This window comes from Ursus maritimus, unplaced genomic scaffold (genome assembly GCF_017311325.1).
Source record: "Ursus maritimus isolate PB19 unplaced genomic scaffold, ASM1731132v1 scaffold_20, whole genome shotgun sequence".
In the NCBI taxonomy this organism is placed as follows: Eukaryota; Metazoa; Chordata; class Mammalia; order Carnivora; family Ursidae; genus Ursus; species Ursus maritimus.
Window position 1 is genome coordinate 48,147,234 of NW_024424453.1, and position 23,301 is coordinate 48,170,534.

A 23,301-nucleotide genomic window follows, 5' to 3' on the forward strand; every position below is an offset into this window, starting at 1 on the left:
GGCGTCCCAGCCCTCACTTCCAGGGCTGGCGCATCTCTGTCCTTTGTGTTTCTAATGCCGCCAGCCACCGGCCGCCCCGCGCGCGCTCCCGGGTCTCCCGATCTCAGTCTATGCCCTGTGAGCACACCTCGATTCCGGAGTTTCGTGAGAAGCCTGGTGGCGCGCGCACCGGTTCAGGGCTCTCGCCCGTTGCCATGGTGCACTGCGAAGACCGCTCGCTGCGTATGGCCTGGGCCAGCTTAGCCGCTAGCCGCCAAGGCCTCACTGGGAGCCCTGCGTGTTCGGGAGATGCCTGGTGGCGCGCGTTCACGGCTCACCGGTCTCAGTCCGCTCTCTGGCGGGTGCCCTCTGTGAGTCCGCCCGCTCCCCCGTGCAGGTGGCTGCCGCTTCCCGGCGCCCAAACGCGGCGGCTCCCTCCCCCTTCCGTTTATCTTCTGATATCTGTGCACGGTTTACAGCTCCCCTCTTGGTACCTCAATACTCAGCGCTGGAGATGTTCATTTGTAGAGATCCAGATGCATCATCCTGCGTCTCAGGCTGATTCCGTGGTTATTTAGGCTGGTCTGGTACCTATCCAGCTCGACTCAGGGGACCGGCTGAAAAAGGGATCCCCTACTCCTCCGCCATCTTAACTCCCTCCCCCGGAAAACCTTTAAAAAATCTTCTAGCGTACCGTAAATAGATCACTGTGTCTTACTTTTTCATTTCTTCCACACCACTGTATATTTTACTGCTAACATCTTTCTAAATCTTCCCCTGTAATAGCTGCCACGTACTGCTTTTGGTCTTGACTGCTGACTTTGATCTTCATGTAACCGTGTCAGTCTGACAGGGGTAGAGTCTTAGAGACAGAATTAGGGGAAAGGGCTGGGAAAAGAAATGGCATGTGTATCAAAGACACATCGTCCTAGAAGAGGAAGCTAAAAGTACTTTCCAAACCTTAAGTTACCTCTTCCATTTATAAACATGCTCCAGGAGTGACTGGGTGGCTCAGTCGGTTGAGCGTCTGCCTTCGGCTCAGATCATGATCCTGGAGTCCCAGGATAGAGCCTTGCATTGGGCTCCCTGCTCTGTGAAGAGCCTGTTTCTCCCTCTGCCCCTCACCCCACTTGTGTTCTCTCTCTCGCTCGCTTTCTCTCAAATAAATAAATAAAATCTTGGGGTGCCTGGGTGGCTCAGTTGGTTAAGCATCTGCCTTCAGCTGGAGGTTGTGATCTCGGGGTCCTGGGATTGAGCCCCACATCGGGCTCTCTGCTCAGCGAGGCATCTGCTTCTCTGTCCCCCTCTTCCTCTGTGTGCTTGCACTCTCTCTCTCTCTCTCAAATAAATAAATAAATAAGTCTTTAAAAAAAATAACTTAAAATTAAAAAAATAAAATCTAAAAAAATTTAAGTAAAAAGAAAATATGTAACACGCTCCACCCTGGGGATTCTTCGGCATTCCAAACCTGATGTACTTCTAACAGCAACTGCTGTTGAGCAGCAGAATTGAGGGTTGCCAGTGTTTAAAATGAGAAGTGCTTCACTTTTCTTTTTCAGGGAGAAAAGTGATATGATGTAAGAATGTGTACTAGGGAAGCGGGGACCATGGGAAGGCAGGTGTTAGAATCTCCATCAGGGGCGCCTGGGTGGCACAGCGGTTAAGCGTCTGCCTTCGGCTCAGGGCGTGATCCCGGCGTTCTGGGATTGAGCCCCACATCAGGCTCCTCTGCTATGAGCCTGCTTCTTCCTCTCCCACTCCCCCTGCTTGTGTTTCCTCTCTCGCTGGCTGTCTCTATCTGTCAAATAAATAAAATCTTTAAAAAAAAAAAGAATTTCTATCAAGAGTTTAGTCTCTGCCCCCAACGTGCCTGCTGATTCAAAATTGGTCCTGGTTTAACCTGAGGGCTGTGTGGGAGAGATGTGGAAGCAGAGACCAGCACATGCTCCAGACTCACTGGTGTGGGATGGGCCTTGGATGCAAATGCCAGCCACACCACTTTCCACCTGTGTGACCCTGGGCAAGTTTCTTCACCTGCCTAATGTTGGTTTCCTCATGTGCAGAGTACCAATGATAAAAACTGCTCTGCTGGGTCATCGTATGACTTAAACGAGAGAATAAGATAAATGTGAGTAGATGTAAGTAGGTAATGGCTTGTCTATACCTGGCCCAGGGAAGGGAAGCACTAACTGGTCGCTATATCATTAACAGCGAGAGGAAAAGTGCTCCCCTCATTTTCCTGTTTCCAGAAGGCTTCCTGTGGACCATGACTTCCTCATGTCCATGTCCTGGCACATGGGAGCCTGCTCAAGCCACAGTTCCTGACTAAACTGACTCCTGGCAGGCTCACGAAATATTAATTTATGGTTTGTTTCTGTACTTATTAGCCCGGAACAGGGCTCGGTGCTGAGATTTCAGGGATCTCAAGAGGAAGGGTGTTAGCACTTGGGGAGCTTGCGGGTTCAGCGGGAAGACTGTCTCTACCCAAATGGCGAGGAAATCATCATCCCACTCTGTCTGTGGCACGCAGCTGCTGTGAGGTTCAGGGTGCTGCAGGGTGAATGTGAGAGAGGAGAGCCTAACTGAGTTTTGGGGGTCAGGAAGCCCAATTCATATGAAAATCCAGGTCACCTGACTCTCCCGTCTCTGGGCCTTGACTGTCATTTGTGAAGTGATGGGGGACCTTCATCCACTGCTATTGTGATCATGGGACTGTTAAACTGCTGTTTCTATGCAGACATGCTGGTGTTGCTGAGAGACTGGAATGTGGACACGAGTCTCTTGAAATTATCCAGGTTGACTCTCTGTGGTGTTCCCCCTGCTCATGCCTGTCAGCTACCCTCTGCCTGGGTGCTGAATGCAAGGGAGATTTTTCTGCCATCGCCCATAATCATCCCCATGCCGCTCCCTTCCTTGGCAAACCTCAGTGACATTTCGTTATCTGTGATGGCATCTTCTAACTCGCTGGTGAGGCATTCAAGGTCTGGTGTGATCCAGCCCCAGGGTGCCTTCCCGCCTGATCTGCCAGGCCTCCGGGCTGCCCACACCCACGCCAGACAGTCGGCTCTCAGTGTTTTCACTCCCATGCCTTTTCTTCCTATGGATCCTGGCCCCTGAAACACCACTCTCCACACTGTTCCCTGTAGACCTCCTTCCCACCGTGGAAATGACGAAGTCACATGTCACCTTCTCTCACTTCCCCCCAACCACACAAACTCTGTCCACCTCGACTTTCACACTGTGCCTTCAGCACAGCTGTTTGTAAGCATGCTATCCTTTGGAGCAGAGGGTGAGACCCTACAGAGGGTGCTGACTCATGTCATCTGCCCATCGTGAGCACGCATGTAATGGTGATCGGGGAGCACCGTAAGTGCTGAGCTGGTGCGGGCCCTACCATTGCAGGTTGTGCTCCATTGTGAGGACATCAGCAGCTACCTGAGGAATCGACTGTCTCTTTTTCTCTACAGCTGCCTTACCTCCGTTGTTTTTAAAAATTTTTTTAGAAGATTGTATTTATTTATTTATTTATTTGAGAAAGAGGGAGCACTAGCTGTGGGAAGGGCAGAGGGACAAGCAGACTCCCAACTGAGCGGGGAACCCGACGTGGGGCTCAATCCCAGGACCCTGAGATCATGAGGTGAGCTGAAGGCAGATGCTTAACCGACTGAGCCACCCAGGCACTCCACCTCCGTGTTTATTTAACAAACCTCTCTTGAGTACTTACCTGCATGCACTAGATTCATGTAGCAGTGCTAGATAGAATAGAATTGTGTTTCCCTGGCCTTTTGTTTATTTTCATTTTTTTAACGCTGTACTCCTTTATCTCATTTTGAGTAATGCTGTGTTGCCATTTAATATTAAAGATGGCTCATAAGTTGACATTCCCAGGTTTTATATGTTTAAGACTATTAAGTTTATATTTCTACCCAGAGTCCTCCCATGAAATCTATCCTTAGAGATCCAGAAACTTTCTCAAATGATCACCAGAACACTCCATTGTCACCTCAGATTCAACCAATTTGTTAGGACCAATTAGGACCAATTAGGACCAATTAGTCCAAAGCTGAACTCGGGATTTGCCTCCCAAAACATTCTGCTACCAGCAAGGCTGACCACCCTCCATACTAGAAACCTGGGAGTCATCCTTAAAATGTTTCTTTTTCATACTCCACATCTAATCTGTCCTCAAATAATGTAGATTTTACTTTAAATATCTAGTAAGTCCTACCACTTCTCTCAAACCCTACTCCTCCTGCCCCAGTGCAGTCTACCGTCTTCTGCTTAGACCATAACTGGGTGGGTCAAGAGCACTGGATGGTTGGGAGTGGCGTCAGTTACCATACGGCCGTGACGGGGGCAAGTGCATCGTAGATCAGAGGCAAGGGGAGAGGACCTGAATGGAGAGGACAATAGCAGTGTCATAGCTATTCCCTTGCTGCGGAAAGGGCCCTTTACAAAATGCACACAGTGGGCCACAGATGCAGGTATCAAGGGGCTGCCTTTAGGGAGTGTGACATGAGGGACCTGGAGACAATCTGAGAGGAGAGGTGGGCCCTGAAATTGTAGCTCAGCTTCTCTTTTTCTTCCTGAGGGAATCCCTGCTGGGATCCCTCTGTGCACAGAGCTTCCATGGCAGTCCCATATTTTTGTAAGGAGAGCAGTTTCTATTGCATTCTGGGTGCGAACTTCACTGTTGTGCAGATAGGCAGCATTCTCTTGCCGGAAGCCTTGGCAGCTTTGCAAGGAGGTGGTACCTGAATACTGGTGTGGAGAGTCCGGATGTTTCTTGGTAACAATAACAAATGACTATGTGGATTTAGAGGCTACGGAGGACGCTGGATGTCCTGGTGGAAGAGTCCCACAGTGTGCGATTGCTCTTGTGACCCCGTCTGCTTGCTTCCATGTGCTTGGCAAGGAAGCAGTGGCATCATGCCCCCTCTTGGCCCCGGTGCTGGTTTGCAAAACTGTCTTATCTTTCCCAAGAGAGAATCTGTTTGCTCTAAAGGATAATGTGTTAATGTGAAAAGGCCAGTATTCTCTCTCACACTGTGCTTCCAAAGGCGGGATCAACAGCCAAGAGTCAGAAGGGTTCAGACCTCCAGGGTAGAGCCGCACATTTGTTTTCTGGAAGGAAATTCTACCTTTCTGGCAAAATCAGTTGGAAAGACCGGAGGTGGGGTGAGAAGGGGAGAGGGAAGCTCTGTGCTACGATTATGGTGGTTCCCCTTGGCTAGCGAGAGATGCAAGTTGTTAAAAGGCAGGTGTCTGCTTTTTCAGTCGAGTCCCTCTGAGCCAGAGAATGTAGGCAGCGCAAATTCTGTCCAGAAGGAACAGGGTCTCATGAGAAGGGTCCTGGAGTCCAGGCTAATAACCCGAGACAGGCAGTCTGCAGCCTGCTCTGAAAGTATTAGAGGTCCTGGACTGAACAGATCTGGCTCCTCTGGATAAACCGACTAATCTCCAACACCCCCTTTCCCTTCTCTTCTCCCCGCTCAAGGCGCAGAAGTCCGGCTCAGGAGGGGACACTCAGGCCGCCGAGGACCTGCTGCTGCTCAGCAAACCTCTGACAGACCTCATTAGCCTGCTCATTCCGCTGGTAAGAGCTCACCTGTTTGTGCGTCTTTCAGACCACTGCTGAGGTGAAGGTTATTTTATTTGAATTTCTTGATGCCTTGAATTTCTGTGCCACTTTAATTCTCTTCAGAGCTGGAATCAAAAGAAATTTCAGAAGATTATTTGGCCTAGAAACACTAAATTTCTACTTTATTTTAAAACTAGATGGCTTATCATTCATTTCAGTAGGTATTTAAGGCAGAATCTCAAAGCCGTCTTAATGGGAGGTAGAAAATTCGAGAAATGAATTCCAAGAAGGAAGAAGAAATCATTTTGGAGGCCAGTTCTCTCTCAAAAAGATGTGTTAGAGTTGTCCTTGGCATCCAGGACTCCCGAGGAATGCAGAAGCAGGCACGCAGGCCTAGAGCATACTCCCCGAAATCGCCACAGAGACAGAAGGAAATAAGTAGTTAAATGAAGACAGGTAAGACGACACAAGACCACCAAATATATGGAAAGAGCCCAGCAGAAACTTGAAGTTTGGACCAACTAAACAATTTTGCCCAAACTCAAAGAGGAGGACCCACTGCTTAGACACATGATTCCTACAGAGCAGCCAGTCAGAGGGTGGGTTGATGAAGTTCCATGAAGACTCCTGAAAACCTCTCCAGATTTGGGGATCCAAGGGCTGGGAGTCCCTGTAATCCCTGGAAATTTAGGTCTGGTTCTTCGCATAGACAGACCTTCAGTTCCCTCAAAGCTGCCAGGATTTGTCTTTTTCTTCTCTGTGGCTTTCAAAGGTAGGTAAATGCAGTTTGGATGAATAATTCCTTAAATTCCTTAGACTTAATTGTATTTAGCAAATAAAGGTTTGGTTCAACAAGAAAAGGGGGGGGATCCATCAATTCTGGGTTATATTAAATAATGGCATATGTAGAGTATGTTCTCACAGCAGTGGTCTCACAATGAAGTAAGGGAACATCCTCCAACCCCAGGGACCATCCCCAAGCCCCAAAGTGGTAGGATATTTGGAGTAGAATATCTTTTGCATGAAGCTACGTGGAAAACAGAACACTAGCTGCTCCAGCTCAGAGTAGGGGGCTGAACCCAGACAGCCAGCTGTCTCTGGGGCTAAGGGCAGGAAACAGATGAGGCTCCAGTGAGCAGAGGAGAGGCTAACACAAACTAGACTCTCTTACAGAAGAGACTCAAAATGACATCAAATTAAAAAATGTATATACATATATATAAATTGGTGCTATATATGATACATTGCATAATAATTATATTTATAGAGAAAAAGATTTAAAAAGACAGATGAAGAAGATCTGTTTTAAGAAGCACAGATGCAGAGGGGCCTGGGTGGCTCAGTCTGTTGAGCGTCTGACTCTTGGTTTTAGCTCAGGTCATGATCTCGGGGTCCTGGGATTGAGCCCCACTGTTGGGCTCCATGCTCAACTCAGAGTCTGCTTGGCCCTCTCCCTCCCCCTCTGCTCCTCTCCACTCTCTCTCTTTCTCTCTATCAAATAAATAAAATCTAAAAGGAAAGACAGATGCAGAATCCATTCTTGGTAAAACTTCTGGGACGCTCTTTTTTACATCTGTCTTCTAGACCAGGTTTTGGCGTTTGCCACATTCTCAGATTTGCTTTCTTTTAATAGATGAATTTATTCAGTTGGATTTATTGTTAAACTTCTCTTTGATCTTAATTTCATTCTTATTTTATATTTTCTTTCTAAATATTTTTAATATTAAATGTAAGGTTTAATGTACAAAAAAACTCACTTTTAACAGAACAAAGAGGAGATTCTACAATGATAAGGAATAAAATTCACAGGAGGACATAATAACTATGAACCTTTTTGTGTCGAATATTAGAGCATAGAATTATATGAACAAAGGACCAAAAATACACAGGAGGAAATCCAAAAAACGCAGTAGTGTTCAGAGATTTAACTCCTCTTTCTCATTGCTTTACAGACCAAGTAGATAAAACTAATGATGTAGAGAGCAGGGATTGATAAGCCGTGACCTGTGGGCCAACTCTTGCCCACTGCCTTTTTGTAAAGTTTTTAAAATTATTTTATTTTATTATTTTTTAAAAGATTACTTATTTGAGAGGGAGAGAGCACATGCTCCGAGGGGCCAAGGGAAAGGGGGAGAGAGAAAATCTCCAGCAGACGCCCCACTGAGTGTAGAGCCTGTCACAGGGCTGATCCCAGGACCCCAAGATCATGACCTGAGCTGAAATCAAGAATCGTATGCTCAACCAACTGAGCCACCCAGATGCTCCCCACCCCTGCACTGCCTATTTTTGTAAATAAAGTTTTATTGAATACAACCACACAGCCCATTTGTTTATGTATTGTCTGTGGCTTTTTTTGCTCCTTGACAAGAGTTGAGGAGTTACAACACAGACCTTATAGCTCACAAGTCTATATTATTTACTATCTGTCTCTTCACAGAAAAAGTTCGCTGACCCCTATATAAAGGGCATAAATATTTTAATAACATTGAGCTAAGAGAAATAGATTCATCTCTGTACCCTGAAAATAGAAACTGTAACTTTTTAGTTTTCCAGAAACATCTTTAAAAAGTTGGCCATGCATTATGTTAAAAGGACATCAATAAATTTTAATAAGTTGGAATTGTATAGACCACATTCTTTAACCACAAAACAGTTAAACTAGAAGGAAAGATAAGAATAGAAGATGCTATTCTTTTTTTTTTTTTAAAGATTTTATTTATTTATTTGACAGAGATAGAGATAGCCAGCGAGAGAAGGAACACAGGCAGGGGGAGTGGGAGAGGAAGAAGCAGGCTCATAGCAGAGGAGCCTGATGTGGGGCTCGATCCCATAACGCTGGGATCATGCCCTGAGCCGAAGGCAGACACTTAACCGCTGTGCCACCCAGGCGCCCCAGAAGATGCTATTCTTATAATACTATCCATGACTGTAATCAAAGAATAAGTTTTCATTGTGATTATTTCAGTCTGGGTCCAATCAGAAGGGAGAAACCACACAGTGACTTTAATAGAATTTTAATATAAAACATCATTAGCTATGAAAAAAGAGTAACCAGAAGATTTGCAAAGAACTGTCTAAAGTACCCTAAAGCTGAGCGAGACTACTCAAGAACGGACAGACTTGATCGGGGGTACCCCTGCCCTGAGGCTGTGGGTCAGACCTTATTGGGAAAGGCAGCCCACGGGACAGGGGACAAGTTTGCTGGGTTGCCTGGGCCAGAGAGGGTCCACTGTCCCTGGGAAAGCCACTGGAGATGGGAGGCCTGAGTTGCGCAGTGTTCGTGTAGAGAGGACCACAGGAAACAAAGCTATACGAGAGGCAGACAAGCAGGTGGAGTCAGGTGGCCAGTGTACATGGGAAGGCTGGAGTTCACAGTGTCCCTCGGGGAGGGCAAGAGGACCATAATCACAGGTCAGGTGAGGGCTGAGGGTTGCTGAGGGGGCCACACATTCCGGGCCCATGGTTAGGTCGGATCTCCACCAGATGTCTCACATTCATACCTCTGACCGACAGAAACAGCGGGAGAGCCTCTTCTTCCTGCACTGTGTCATCTGAGAGATTTTCCCCAGCTCTCTGAGACTCTGAACTCTTGTTACTAGTAACTTGATCACACTTATGTTCTAGTATTTGGCCAGACGTCTGCCTGACGTGCGTGAGCTGTGTTGTGTCTATACACATTGATCACCAGAGTCACTGGTTTTAAAAATGGCCTGTGACAAGAACATTGCAATATATCCTCTCTGGAAAAGATTAACACACATTTATAGCTGTGTATAAAGTGAAGAAAAATAGTGATAAGGCAATTTAGGACCTCAACTAGAGCACATACAGACCAAAGATAAATTTTATAGTGGTTGTTAAAAAATGTACTAGGTTACAGAATGAGGTGCTGGAATTGCTTTCCCATAGGGAGAAATAAACAGACTTTCAGTTTTCATCTGACTTGGATAATTTTGGAGGTATTTCGCCTAAAGGCAGGTGGATGAACTTTTTAGCTTTTGAGGTTCTTTCCAGATTCTGGTCCTACAAAAGAAAACATATCCTTAAGAGAAGAGAAAACCTGTCAACCCCTAATTTGTGCCCTGTATTTTTACTATACACTGTAGTAGAATCATATCGGAAGGTAGATATAGTGATTCTTAGTCTGTTTTGAATGTAAACTGCTTTAAGAATCTGAGGATTCTAGACCCTCTTCCCAGAAAAATGTGTAGACTCACTTATATGCCAAGTTCTGTGCACAATTCACAATTTCTGGGAGATCTTTGTTTTTTTGGGTTTTTCTCAACTAGCCCACATATAGTACACCATTAGTTTTTGATGTAGTGTTCAGTGATTCATTAGTTGCATATAATACCCAGTGCTCATCACATCATGTGCCCTCCTTAATGCCCATCACCCAGTTACCCCATCCCCCTACCTTCCTCCCCTTCCACAACCCTCCATTTGTTTCCCAGAGTCAAGAGTCTGTCATGGTTTATCTCCCTCTCTGATTTCTTCCCATTCAGTTTCAGGGGGATTTTGAATCCTCAATTGGAACATAGTATAAGATCTGGCTAATAAAAGGTATAACCAATTGACCATGTCTCCTGAAAAAAAAAATAAAGCAAGGTAATTGTTTGGATTAAATATTTTATTTAAGAAGAGGAAACGAGAAGCTAGGCTGTACATCCTACATGAGTTTTATAACTAGATAAAGTTGCTATAAGAAATTATGCTACAGCCTCCTTCTCTCTCAATTAAAATAGGCATTTTCAAACTTACAAGAGATCATTGTTTTTAAAACTTTTTCTTCATTTCGTCTGAGATGCAGTATGTAGCCTGGTTTATATGTTTCGCATTAACCATGCCTTCCTTAGCCATTGGGAAGTTGGCCCTCTGCAGTCAGGCTGGGAAGGCAGTCCTCACCGAGCATCAGAATGTGAGCTCCCTCCTGGGCTAGATGAGTAGGGACCTGAGCCATCTCCCGAGCAGTTAATGATTCTGCCAGTAACAACATTTAAGCCTATACCAACATGATACTTGTCATTTCATGTTTCTGACGTCACTGTGCAATTTAAAAAATTGTGCCCCACCAAGTATAGGGAGAAAAGTTTCTTTTTTTCCTTTTCTAATTTCTTTTTCTCAAGAAATAATCAAGTAGATTTTTCTCTTTCAATAGTAATGGACTTGGACTTGTCTGTTCTTTCTCTTCATAGTCAGTGGCCTGAAATCTAGGTGATAGTTTATGGTGATTATGGTTTATGGTGATGGAGGCCAGAGGTACTGAGTAGTCCACCTCAGGTCAGGCATCTTGATAGTTGGGCATCGTGATAGTTCTCTACTAAGCAGCTGCTTTAAGGAGTTACTGCCCCATTTAATAGGGACAATAGCTGCCCATCTGTCTGCTCAACATTTCCACTGGATGCACCATAAACACCTCAGATATAACAGGGTTAAAACAAACCCATAATCACCTCCTTAAAACTGTTTCTCCTCTTGTGTCCTGTGTCAGAGAATGAAATTCACTTCCTCTTAGTTGTCCAGCCAAGAATGCAGGCATCATCTTGGCCTCTTTTCCTTTGCCATCCTGCCCTACTACATCATCACAGACTCTCCCTTCTCTTCACTCCCATGGACAGTGTCATAAAGGCCACCACCATTTGTGCCTGCAGGGCCCTGGTGACCTTCTCCTTGGGAATTCTGCTTGCTCTTGCCCTGCCTACTGTCTTCTTCACAGTGGAAGCAGCATGCTTTCTTTACAATGCAAGACTCATCTTGTCACTCATTGACTTAAAACCTTTCAATGATCCCCCACTATTCATGGATAAATTCTAACTTCTCAACAGGTTTACAGAACCATGTATGATCTGACACTTAGTTTCTAGCCTCAGCTCTTGACTATCTTTGCCCTACTCTGTGTTCTGTACCACAGCTTTTTTCAGTTCTCTAAATGTACTTTGATTTCCCTTGCCTCTGTCTAGAGCATGCTCCTCCTCCTTCTACTTGACTGTTCCTTAGCTTTCAGCTCTTGGCTTAGATGTCCCTTCTTCAGCTTTACTTTGGGGGCTGGTGCAGAGGAGGGATTTGATTAATATTTGCGTAGGAAAGCAAGCTAATTGCTAACAAATGCAGTATATTTTCTGACTTTCCTTACTATAACTGAGAATAGACCATGTCTAGTACGACGTAGACTCAAGTACAGATTTATCCAGAGAATTCGTCTGTACCCTTGCTATCCTGCCCTGGCTAAGCCTGCCCCTCCTAGGGAGTGGTAATGATATGGCTCATTCTCTTGCTTGCTTTAAAATTGCGTCATCTGGATTTGTCTCTAGAGATTGACCTCTTCTTGGCAGGAGTTGTCCTGACCTTCCTCAGGCAACCTATATTCCTGAAATAACCCATACTCTGCCTTAGATTGACAGCAAAGGATACAAAAGGGCAGGTAGCATTGCCCAAGGACTTCTGTTTCTGGAAAATAGCTATACTTGTAGTAACTGCAAAATATAAAAACCCAGCCCTAGAATCCCCACAGCAGTGGTGAGCATAAAAGCCTCTGAGCTATCAAAATAGAGGACACAGCATCATTACCTTTTCTAACAGGAGACCCCCCAGGATTCTGACGTTCAGTGTTTGAACTTGGGTAGTTGGAAAGACTCCCAAGACTGCAAGTGTGTTTTCTGCCATTACTTCTTATACCTTTATCTTGAAGTGATTGCAGTATAGTGATACAAGTTTTTTTTTTTCAAGATTTGTTTATTTATTTTAGATAAAGGGAGGGTCAGAGGAAAAGAGAATCCTCAAGCAGACTCCCCACTAAGCGTGGAGCCCAACTCGGAGCTCAATCCCAGGACCCTGAGATCATTACCTGTGCCGAAATCAAGTGTCAGTTGCTTAACCGACTGAGCCACCCCGGCACCCCATGATAGGTTTTTAAATAGCATTTGGTTGTTGTTCAGAGCTGTTAGTGCTAAGTTGAATAGGCAGGCATTCCCTTATGTGGTAGAGTGTAACTGGTGTCAGAAAGCAACCCCTCTAGAAAATAGTTCTCACCCATTGATGACCCAAACTCCCATACTCTTATTGCCCTCTTTACAAGCCTTCAATTAAGTAGTAATGCCTTAATGTGAAACATGTCACTCATTTCACAAAACAAGACCAGGGCAGCAGCACAGATCAATAGAAGAAAATGAGGAAGTGGGAGTTTGAGGGACAAAGAACTGAATGTGGAACCATGAAACATGGGTCATGCCAAAATCAAAGCCTAGTTAATAAAGATTTTGGGAGTCGACTTTATTCTCTGTTCCCAGGACACTTGCTGTGACTTTAAAAAAAAAAAAGGTTAATAATTAATGGTTGAGTCTTTTATGTGCATCATTGAGGAAACTGTTAGTAATTGGACTCATAACCAGCTCTAAAAATTATTAGAACCAGCTAAAAATACATCAGAATTGTGATGTGATTTTATTTTTACACATCTCACTTAGGTAACAAATGGACAGGAAGGCAATAACGGCCAGAGGTTTTTGGAGTTCCACACTTGTTCATTTTGAGGCAGTGTCTTTTTTTTTTTAAGATTTTATTTATTTATTTGACAGAGAGAGACAGCAAGAGAGGGAACACAAGCAAGGGGAATGTGAGAGGGAGAAGCAGGTTTCCCGCCGAGCAGGGAGCCCGATGTGGGGCTCGATCCCAGGACCCTGGGATCATGACCTGAGTCAAAGGCAGACACTTAACGGCTGAGCCACCCAGGCGCCCCTTGAGACAGTGTCTTAAAGAGGTGCTATATAGAAGGAGCTCATATAAATCGCCTAGAAATAGGTATCCCAAGAGAAAAGTGGGCAAAGGACTTGAGTGGGCAATTCACAACAACAAAAGTGCAAACGTCCATTGTTAATTTCACTGGGCACATTTAAGCATGCTATGAATAACGGAAAATTAATCTTTAAAAATGCAATATAATCCTCAAAGTTTGAAGCTGACTTTGGGGACAAAAAGATGTAAATAAAAATATACATAGGTCTGTATCAAAAGCCTTCAAATTTTTTATATCCTTTAATGTAGTCATTCTACTTTTTATGGAATTTAGGCATAGGAAATAATCAGAGAAGTACTGAATGATTTGTGTAAATATATATTCTCACAGCATTATCTCTAGTATTAAACACTTTGGTAATAACCTAGATGTTGCTTAGTTGGAAATTAACTTCCATTCTTAGGGTAGGAGTCCATTAGGCTATTAAATATCATACTTCCCAAGCGTATTTTACAGTGTGGGAAAATATTTGTAACATAAGGCTAAATAAAATATCAGGACATATATTAATTGTAGAATGATGCTAATTTAAAATATAATAAAAATTTTAAAGTCTATATAATCAAAAATGTATATGTATTTTAAACTAGCATCATTTTTATAATTATTATATATAATGATGCTCACACAGAGGCAATCCTTACTTTCACAGGGCTTTAATATGCACAGATTTCAGCCAGATAACACCAGTCCTCCACAACATGGTTCAGATTTCAGTTACCGTGTTGTATTCACTGTGAGTAATTGCATGAAGTACAAACTTTGCTGCTAGCCCTTCAGTGAACAGATCACTAGGTAAATAATAGATGTGCATCATCACCAGTAATCAGTTGTGCACTTACATGAAAATCTGTCAGCAGCTGGTCATTTTGCATTTATTATTTAGTTTACACACAGAGAGCAAAGCATGTAGTTAGGTTTCCTCCTTGTCTTCTAGTGATAAATCCACATAGCATTTTACAAAAACTGATCATTGAAAGAGGAAAGTGCACCGCCATTCTACTGCCTGTCTCTATGATTTTGACTGCTCTAAGTACCTCATATAAATGGAGTCATACAGTATTTGTTGTTTTGTGACTGACTTATTTCACTTAGCATGATGTCCTCAAGGTTCATCCATGTTGTAGTTTGTGTCAGAATTTCTGTGCTTTCTAAGCCTAAATAATACTCTGTTGTATGTACCACATTCCGCTTATCCATTCATCTCTCAGTTGTCAGTTGGATTCCTTCCAACTTTTAGTTGTTGTGGATAATGCTGCCATGAACACGGATGTATCTTTTTGAGACCCTGCTTTCAGTTCTTTTGAATATATACCCAGAAATGGGATTGCTAGATCCTCTGATAATTCTGTTTTCAATTTTTTGAAGAACCACTATTCAGTTTTCCGTGGTGGCCGTCCTTTTACATTCCCATCAACAGTGTAAGGGTTCACATTTCTCTATATCCAGACCAACAACTTGTTTTCTATTTTGTTGTTAGTAGGCATCCTAATGGATGTGAGGCGATATCTCATTATAGTTGTGATTTGCATTTCCCTAATTATTAGTAATATTGAGCATCTTTTCATGTGTGGATTGTCACTTGCATATCTTCTTTGTAGAAGTATCCAAGTTTTTTGCCCATTTTTTAAATCAGGGTTTTGGGGCGTCTGGGTGGCTTAGCCATTAAGCATCTGCCTTCGGCTCAGGTCACAATCCCATGGTCCTGGGATTGAGCCCTGCATCAGGCTCCTTGCTCGGCAGGAAGCCTGCTTCTCCCTCTCACACTCTCCTTGCTTCTGTTCCCTCTCTCACTGTCTCTCTCTGTCAAATTAATAAATAAAATCTTTTTAAAAAAATCAGGTCTTTTTGTTGAATTTTAAGAACTCTCTATATATTCTGGATATTGATCCATTTTAAATGTGTTACTTGAAAACATTTTCTCCCATTCTGTGGGTTGCTTTTTTAAAAATTGTGTTGATAATATCTTTTGATGCACGAAATTCTCATAAAGTCCAATGTGCCTATGCAAATTTTTCATTTGTTGCTTGTGCCTTCGGTGTCATATTCAAGAAATTGTTGCCAAATCCAGTGTCATGAAGCTTTCATCCAATGTTTCTTCTAAGAATTTTGTAGTTTTAGTTCTTACATTTAGGTCTGTAACCCATTTTTATCTAATTTTTTATATGGTGTTAGTTCCAACTTCATTCATTTGAAAGTGGATACCAGTTTTCTCAGCACCATTTGTTGGAAAGACTGTCCTTTTTCCATGGAGTGTTCTTGGCCCCCTTGTCAAAAATCATTTGACCATATATATGGAAGGGTTTATTTCTGGCCTCTCTATTCTATATTCTGTTGGTCTGTACGTCAGTCAATCTTTATGCCAGGACCACAGTGATTTCATTACTGTAGTTTTATAGTAAGTTAAAATGAAGAAGTCTGAGTCCTCCAGTTTTGTTGTTCTTTTTCAAGATTGTTTTGGCTATTTAGAATCATTTGAGATTCCATATGAATTTTTAAATGGGCTTTTCTGTTTCTAGAGAAAACATCATTGGGATTTTGATAGGGATTGCATGGACTCTATAGATTGCTTTGGGTAGTACTGTAGTGTATTATATTGATCAATTTTTGTATGTCGAGCCATTCTTGCATCCCAGGAACAAATCCCACTTGTTCGTGGTGTAGAGTATTTTTAATATGCTGCTGAATTAGGTTTGCTAGGATTTTTAGAGGATTTTTGTATCAGTGTTTATCAGGGATATTGATCTGTAGTTTTCTTGTAGTGTCTTTGTCTGGCTTTGGTATCAGGATGATTCTGGCCTCTCAGAACAAGTTGAGAAATGTTTCCTTCAATTTTTGGGAAAAGGTTGAAAAAGAAATGGTGCTAGGTTTTTTAAATGTTTGATAGAATTCACAGTGACACAACATGGATGGAACTGGAGGGGATTATGCTAAGTGAAATAAGTCAAGCAGTGAAAAACAATTATCATATCTTTCACTCATATGTGGAACATATAGAATAGCATGGAGGACCATAGGGGAAGGGAGGGAAAACTGAATGGGAAGAATCAGAGAGGGAAAAAAACCATGAGAGACTTTGGACTCTGGGAAACAAATGAGGGTTACAGAAGAGAAGGGGGTGGGGAAATGGGGTAGCTGGGTGATGGGTATTAAGGAGGGCACGTGTTGTAATAAGCACTGGGTGTTATACACAGCTAATGAATTGTTGAACACCAAAAAATAAAAATAAAAATAAATAAATAAATGGGCTTCTCCTTCATCAACCCAAAAGAAAAGCATTGAACAGTGAAGCCATAAGACCAGGACTTTTCTTTGTCAGGAGATTTTTGATTACTGATTCAAACTCCCTACTAGTTATAGTTGTATTCACATTTTCTATTTCTTTGTGATTTAGTCTTGGTAGGTTTTATATTTCTAGGAATTTGTTCATTTCATCTAGGTTTTCCAATTTGTTGGCTTACAGTTGTTCATGGTACTCTCTTACAATCCTTTTTAATTCTATAGAATTGACAGTAATATTCCTATTTTCATTTTTGGTTATAGTAATTTGAATCTTCTCTTTTTTTTCTGTCCATCTAGCCCAAGGTTTGTCCATTCTGTTGATCTTTTCAAAGAATCAACTTTTGGTTTCATTGATCTTTCTCTGTTTTTCTATTCTCTATTTCATTTGTCTCTGTTCTAATGTTTTTTGTTTCCTTCTTCTAGCTTTGGGTTTAGTTTTTTCTTTTTCTTTCCTCCCAGTTCCTTGAGTTGTAAAGTTAAGTTGTTGATTTATTTCTTATTTTTTAATATAAGCATTCATAGCTAAAAATTTCCCCTTTAGCATTGCTGTGTCTCATAAGTTTGTCTCATAAGTGTCTCATAAGTTTGGGTATATTGTGTTTCATTTTCCTTCATCTCTAAGTATTTTTTTTAAGATTTTTATTTATTTATTTGACAGAGATAGAGACAGCCAGCGAGAAAGGGAACACAAGCAGGGGGAGTGGGAGAGGAAGAAGCAGGCTCACAGCAGAGGAGCCTGATGTGGGGCTCGATCCCATAACGCCAGGATCACGCCCTGAGCCGAAGGCAGACGCTTAACCGCTGTGCCACCCAGGCGCCCCCTCTAAGTATTTTCTACCTTCCCTTATGATTTCTTCTGTGATCCATTGGTTGTTTAAGAATGTGTTATTTAATTTCCATAAATTTATGGATGTCTTAGTTTTTGTATTGTCACTGATTTTGTTGGAAAGCTATTTTGCATGATAACTATCATTTAAAATCTACTGAAATTTAGGACATTTCTCTTTTGCTCTTTGTCTTTGGCCTTTGAAACTTTGAACATTGTGTGTCTCCCTGCGAGTTTTTTTTTTTTTTTTTAAGATCATTTTTCTTAGAGTTGATTGAGCTTCTTGGATGTTTATATTCAGGTCTTTCATCCAGTTTGGGAACTTTTCAACCAGTCTTTCTTCAAATATTCTGTCTGCCCCTTTCTCTCTTTCCTTTTTCTCAAACTTTCACAATGTGTATGTTGGTCCACTAGATGGTGTCCTAAAGGTCTCCTAGGCTCTGTTCACTTTTCTTCAATCTATTTCTTTCTGGTCCCCAGACTCAGTAATTTTCATTTTCCTGTCTTAATGTTCGCTTATTCTTTCCTCATGTTCAAATATGCCTTTGAATCTCTCTAGTGTATTTTCCAGTTCATTTATTGTACTTTCTATCTCCATAATTTCTTTTTAGGTTTTTCTTTGTATTCATGTTTCCATTTTGTTCACATACTGTTTTCTTGACTTTCTACACAACTTCCTTTAGTATTTTTAGAGCATATTTAAGATAATTTGCTTTAAAGTTTTTGTCTAGTACATTTACCATCAGGTTTTCTTCAGAGACAATTTCTGTTGATTTATTTTTCTCTTTTGAATGGGCCATGATTACCTGTTTCTTTGTATGCCTTCATATTTTTAAAGAAATTTTGTTGAAAACTGGACATTTGACTCTAATAACGGTAATTCTGCAAATCAGATTTTCCCACCTCCCCAGGATTTGCTATTTTTTTGTTTTGTTTTGTTTATTTACTTAGATTTTTTGTTTTTGTTTTTGGGTTTTTTTTTGTTGTTTTGTTTTTTAATTGTAGGTTCTTTGTGCTGAGGATCAGTCTGCTGGGTAAATGCAAGGTCTTTCCAGGTCTTTTCTGAGTGTGCACCCTTCCCTGGGCACATGTAATTACTTTCTAATTTTCCCAATATATGTAGCTGCTTTTTAATGTCTCATTCCCCAAAGAGGAAAAACAAAAAAATGTGGTGGGGTAAGGGGAGGTGAAGGGGAAAGATGTTGTCTCTTTAAATCTGTAAGTCACTTTATCCAGAGGGGGAGAGACTTGCAACAATGAGGGAGGTACAACAAGGTGCCTGCCTTTTTGTCTGTACTTGTGGTCAGAAGCAGCCATCAGTGATTGAAGAACAGATTGTTGATATTTGGAGGACTGAGTCCTTTTTGTCTACCCTAGCACCTGTAAGTTTTGTGTAAGCTGCCCCCAAAACACATGAATAGCTGCCTACCAGGGGGCTTGGAGTGGGGAATGGGAAGCTACTACTGTTCAAGAGCTGAAATTAACCAAAATTAACCTCAATTTACTGTCCAAGTCTTCTCCCGGAAGTTGTAACCCTTCAGTAGGTTCCAGAATTCTGAAGTAGTTACATCAGACCGATTCTGCCACTGCAGTTATTTTCTGTGTGGGGAGACAGATTCCTGTTGCTTCTTATTCTTCCTCAAATCCTCCGGGGCTTTTTGAATTTTGTTTGAAGAATGGATGACAGTGTGCCAAGCAGATATGGCATGGGGATGGGTGAAGGACTGAAGGGCTGTACACCCCAGGTAGAGGATATACTCATAGGCATAAAAGATCATTGGAAGTTTGGGGCTCTGAACGTAATGGTAGGATTGGAACTCAGGATGTTCCAATGTAGTGACAAGAAATGTACTTTGAAAAACGGTCAAGGACAGATAGTAAAAAATTTATGTAAGCCTTTTCACTAAGTGTAAATCTTAGTTAAATAACCAGTGTCACTTTATTTTTCTAAGTCAAATGAAATCTGGCATTATCAATGGATGCTAAAATTAGTGGGTAAAGGTATAATGAGAAATAAGAAATAAAGCCTCAAATTACCTCTCCACAAGATACTAAGTAATTACAAAAGAAAAAATTTGTGGTTTTTTTTTTTTACAGTGCATAAAACTGATAGTTACCACTCTAGTCAAGTGAGCAAAGTTAATATCGCAAGTGATAAACTGATTGATATCCTGTACCTACTGGTATAATGCACTGAAAAGTGTACATCACCTCCTGGTCTTCCTGGCAAAACTGCATTACCAAGATTTAATCATGAGGAAACATCAGTCAAACCAAAGTGTCTTATATACTAACTGGCCAGTACTCTCAAAAGCGTCTAGGTCATTAAAATCTGAAAAAGACTAGATGGACTGTCACAAATTGTAGGAGACTGAGGAAGCATGACAGCTAAATCCTGTCTGAATCCCAGGTTGGATCCTGGACCAGAAAAGGACATTAGTGGGAAAACTGGCAAAACTTGAATAAGGTCTATAAATTAATTAATAGTAATGTCTCAATCTTAAATTCTTGTTTGTTGTAACTAGACTATCGCTCCATAAGATGTTACTATTTAGGGCAGTAAAGTGAACTCATTTTTACTACTTGTTGTAGCTCATTTAAGCCCAAAATTATATCAAAATTAAAAATTAAGGACTTTAAGAAAGGAAAAAATCTGGCTGCCATATGTCATCCACTCCTTTTAGTACAAAAGTCTTAGTCCTTCTCCCTGGATTGATTTTCCCCCATAGAATTCTTGAAGGATATCTTGTTCAATGTCCATAGTACTTAGGTACTACCTCCTGATGGGCACTTCTAAACCTGCCTTGTATGGCCTGCCCATTGTTTTCCAGTTGTAAACCGTTTTTGTAGATTGGCCATTGCCCTGTCTCTCATCTCTTCAAGCTTTCTATGTCATAGAGAGCCAGCTCTTGGGTTATATTGAAGAATCTACAGGAAACTAAGGCATCATTTCTTCTAATGTGGGTTATCCAACATAGCTGTATTTAGTCTCATTCTATGGTAGTAATTGTACATTTTGGAAGAATTTTAAACAAAAGTGTGCTATCAGATTTTTGTTTTAGACTGAAGACTAAGTTGAGATGAAGGTGAAAGGAAGAGCAGAACAAGGTGACCAGAGTGCCCAGGACAGAGAGTTGCACAGGGAGAGAATCCCAGAGATCTACAGAGGGTTTCTCTCAGTTATTCAGCAGAGTATGTGTATATAAGGAAACAATTCAAGGCCGGCAACAAAACAGCCCATAAGGATTAGGGAATACAGTAAGTTATTCACACAAGGCCTAAAATAGTTCTTTTTCCTACCAGACAGACCAGAAACAATTCTTAATTCATGGAGCATTAGAAAGGATATTCAGGAAGATCTTGCTTCATGTGGGGAATAATTAGTCCTAGACTGAGCATTGCTCCAGACCCACCTAACACATCATAAAAACAAGATCTGAAAGGATCTTTCCAATTAACTGCCTCCCAGGGAAAAAAACCTCGTGACTATTTTTAGGAATATACATGTATAAGGCACTCAACAAGGTTAAATTCACAGTTCCTAGCATCTCTCTAAAGGATAATTGACCATTTAAACTACAGTAATAGCCATGTGTATTGTGAGGCTTACAGAAGCATGTGTGTATGTAAAATGCAAAATCTGGAAGGGAAGATGTGGAATTATACTATTATAAGACTCTTATACTAATGTGAAGTACTGTAATATCACTTGAGGATAGACTGTGTTATCTTAAAGATGATACTGTTAAACCCTAAAGCAGCCACTGCACAAAACAGGTAGTCATAACTAGTAACCAAGGAGACGAATGGAATAATAACAGTTCATTAAGAAGAAGACAGAAAAAAGGAGAGAAAAGAGAACAAAATGTCTGGAACAAATAGAAAATTAATGGTGAGAAGGTAGACTTAAACCTAACAGTATCAATGATCACATAAAATGTAAACAGTCTAAACACCTCAGTTAAAAGATAGAAGTTGTCATATTGGGTCAAAAACCAAGACCCAACTATACACTGCCTACAAGAAACTTATTGTACATATAAAGACACAAGTAGTTTAAAAGAAAAAGAATAGAAGAAGATGTGCCAAACTAATATTAGTCAATAGAAGGCTGGAATGACTATTTAAATATTAGACAAGGTGGATTTCAGATCAAAGACTATTACTGGGGATAAAGAAGGTCATTTTCTAATGATAAAGTGATCACTTAATCAAGTATACATAGTAGTCCTAAATAAACCAAATGAAACAAAAAAGTATTAGAAGTGCAAGGATGAAAAGATAAATCCAGTTTCCATCAGAGATTTCAATACCGCTCTCTTGATAATTGATCAAAGAAACTGAAAAAAAAAATCATCAAGAAAATGGTATACTTGAGCAACACTATCATTCAATGTGACCTAATTGACATTCATAGGACACCCAACTAAAGAATAAAACAGATTCAAACAGATTCTTTCAGGTGCCACTGAGAATTTTAGCAAGATAGATTATATCCTGATCCATAAAACAAGTCTCAATAAATTAAAAAATATTCAAGTCATATAAAATATATTCTCCCCCATCATAATGGAATTAAATTAGAAATCAATAAGAGATACTTGGAATATTTCAAAAATATTTGGAACTGAATAACATAATTCTAAATAATCATGGACCAAATTAAAAATCAAAAATGAAATTAAAAAGTATCTTGAACTAAATGAAAATGAAAGCACTATGTATCAGAATTATTTGGATGCTGTTAAAATGGTATTTAGGGGGAGGGAATTTTATAGCCATAATATTTATGTTAGAAAATAAGAAGTGTTTCAAATCACCTTCTACCTTAAGAGACTAGAAAAAGAAGAGCAAATGGAATGGAAAAATAAGCAGAAGAAAGGAAAGAATTATGATCAAAGTAGAAATCAATGAAACAGGAAACTAGAAGATGGTAGAGAAAAATAAGTGAAACCAAAATCCACTTCTTTGAAAAGATCAATAAAATTGCTAAATCCATTGCCAGACTGATCAGGGAGAAATGAAAAAACACACAAATTGCCCAGATCAGGAATGAGAGAAATGTGGAAAAATATCACCACAAATTTTACAAATAATAAAAGGAAAATAGAATATCTTGAACAGCTTTATGCTAATTTCAGCAACCTAGATGAAATTGACAAATTCCTTGAGAGATCTAAGCTATCAATGCTCACTCAAAGAAAAAGAAAAGAAAGATAACCTGAATAGCTCTGTATCTATTAAGGAAGTTGAAATTTTAGTTAAAAATATTTCTGTAAAGAGGACTCCAGACTCGGATGGCTTTATTTTTTTTATAATAGCATTTTTTATTATATTATGTTAGTCACCATACAGTACATCCCTGGTTTTTGATGTAAAGTTCGATGATTCACTAGTTGCATATAACACCCAGTGCACCATGCAATACATGCCCTCCTTACTACCCATCACCAGCCTATCCCATTTCCCCACCCCCTCCCCTCTGAAGCCCTCAGTTTGTTTCCCAAAGTCCATAGTCTCTCATGCTTCATTCCCCCTTCTGATTACCCCCCTTTCTTTATCCCTTTCTTCTCCTACCGATCTTCCTACTTCTTATGTTCCATAGATGAGTGAAACCATATGATAATTGTCTTTCTCTGCTTGACTTATTTCACTTAGCATTATCTCCTCCACTCCCGTCCATGTTGCAGCAAATGTTGAGAAACCATTCTTTTTGATAGCTGAGTAATATTCCATTGTGTATATGGACCACATCTTCTTAATCCAGTCATCTGTTGAAGGGCATCTCGGCTCCTTCCACGATTTAGCTATTGTGGACAATGCTGCTATGAACATTGGTGT

The 23,301-nt window shown here is 41.0% G+C and overlaps 1 protein-coding gene across 4 annotated transcripts in view; it reads left to right on the plus strand.

Moving 5' to 3' along the window:
* Positions 1-23,301, plus strand: part of ULK4 (unc-51 like kinase 4) — a 596,079-nt gene that overhangs the window by 400,414 nt on the left and 172,364 nt on the right. For all 4 annotated transcript variants that reach the window (XM_040636925.1, XM_040636927.1, XM_040636926.1 and 1 more), the window contains one exon: positions 5,477-5,575. In XM_040636925.1, coding sequence (XP_040492859.1) covers positions 5,477-5,575 — 99 coding nt within the window. The remainder of the gene's footprint in view (positions 1-5,476; positions 5,576-23,301) is intronic.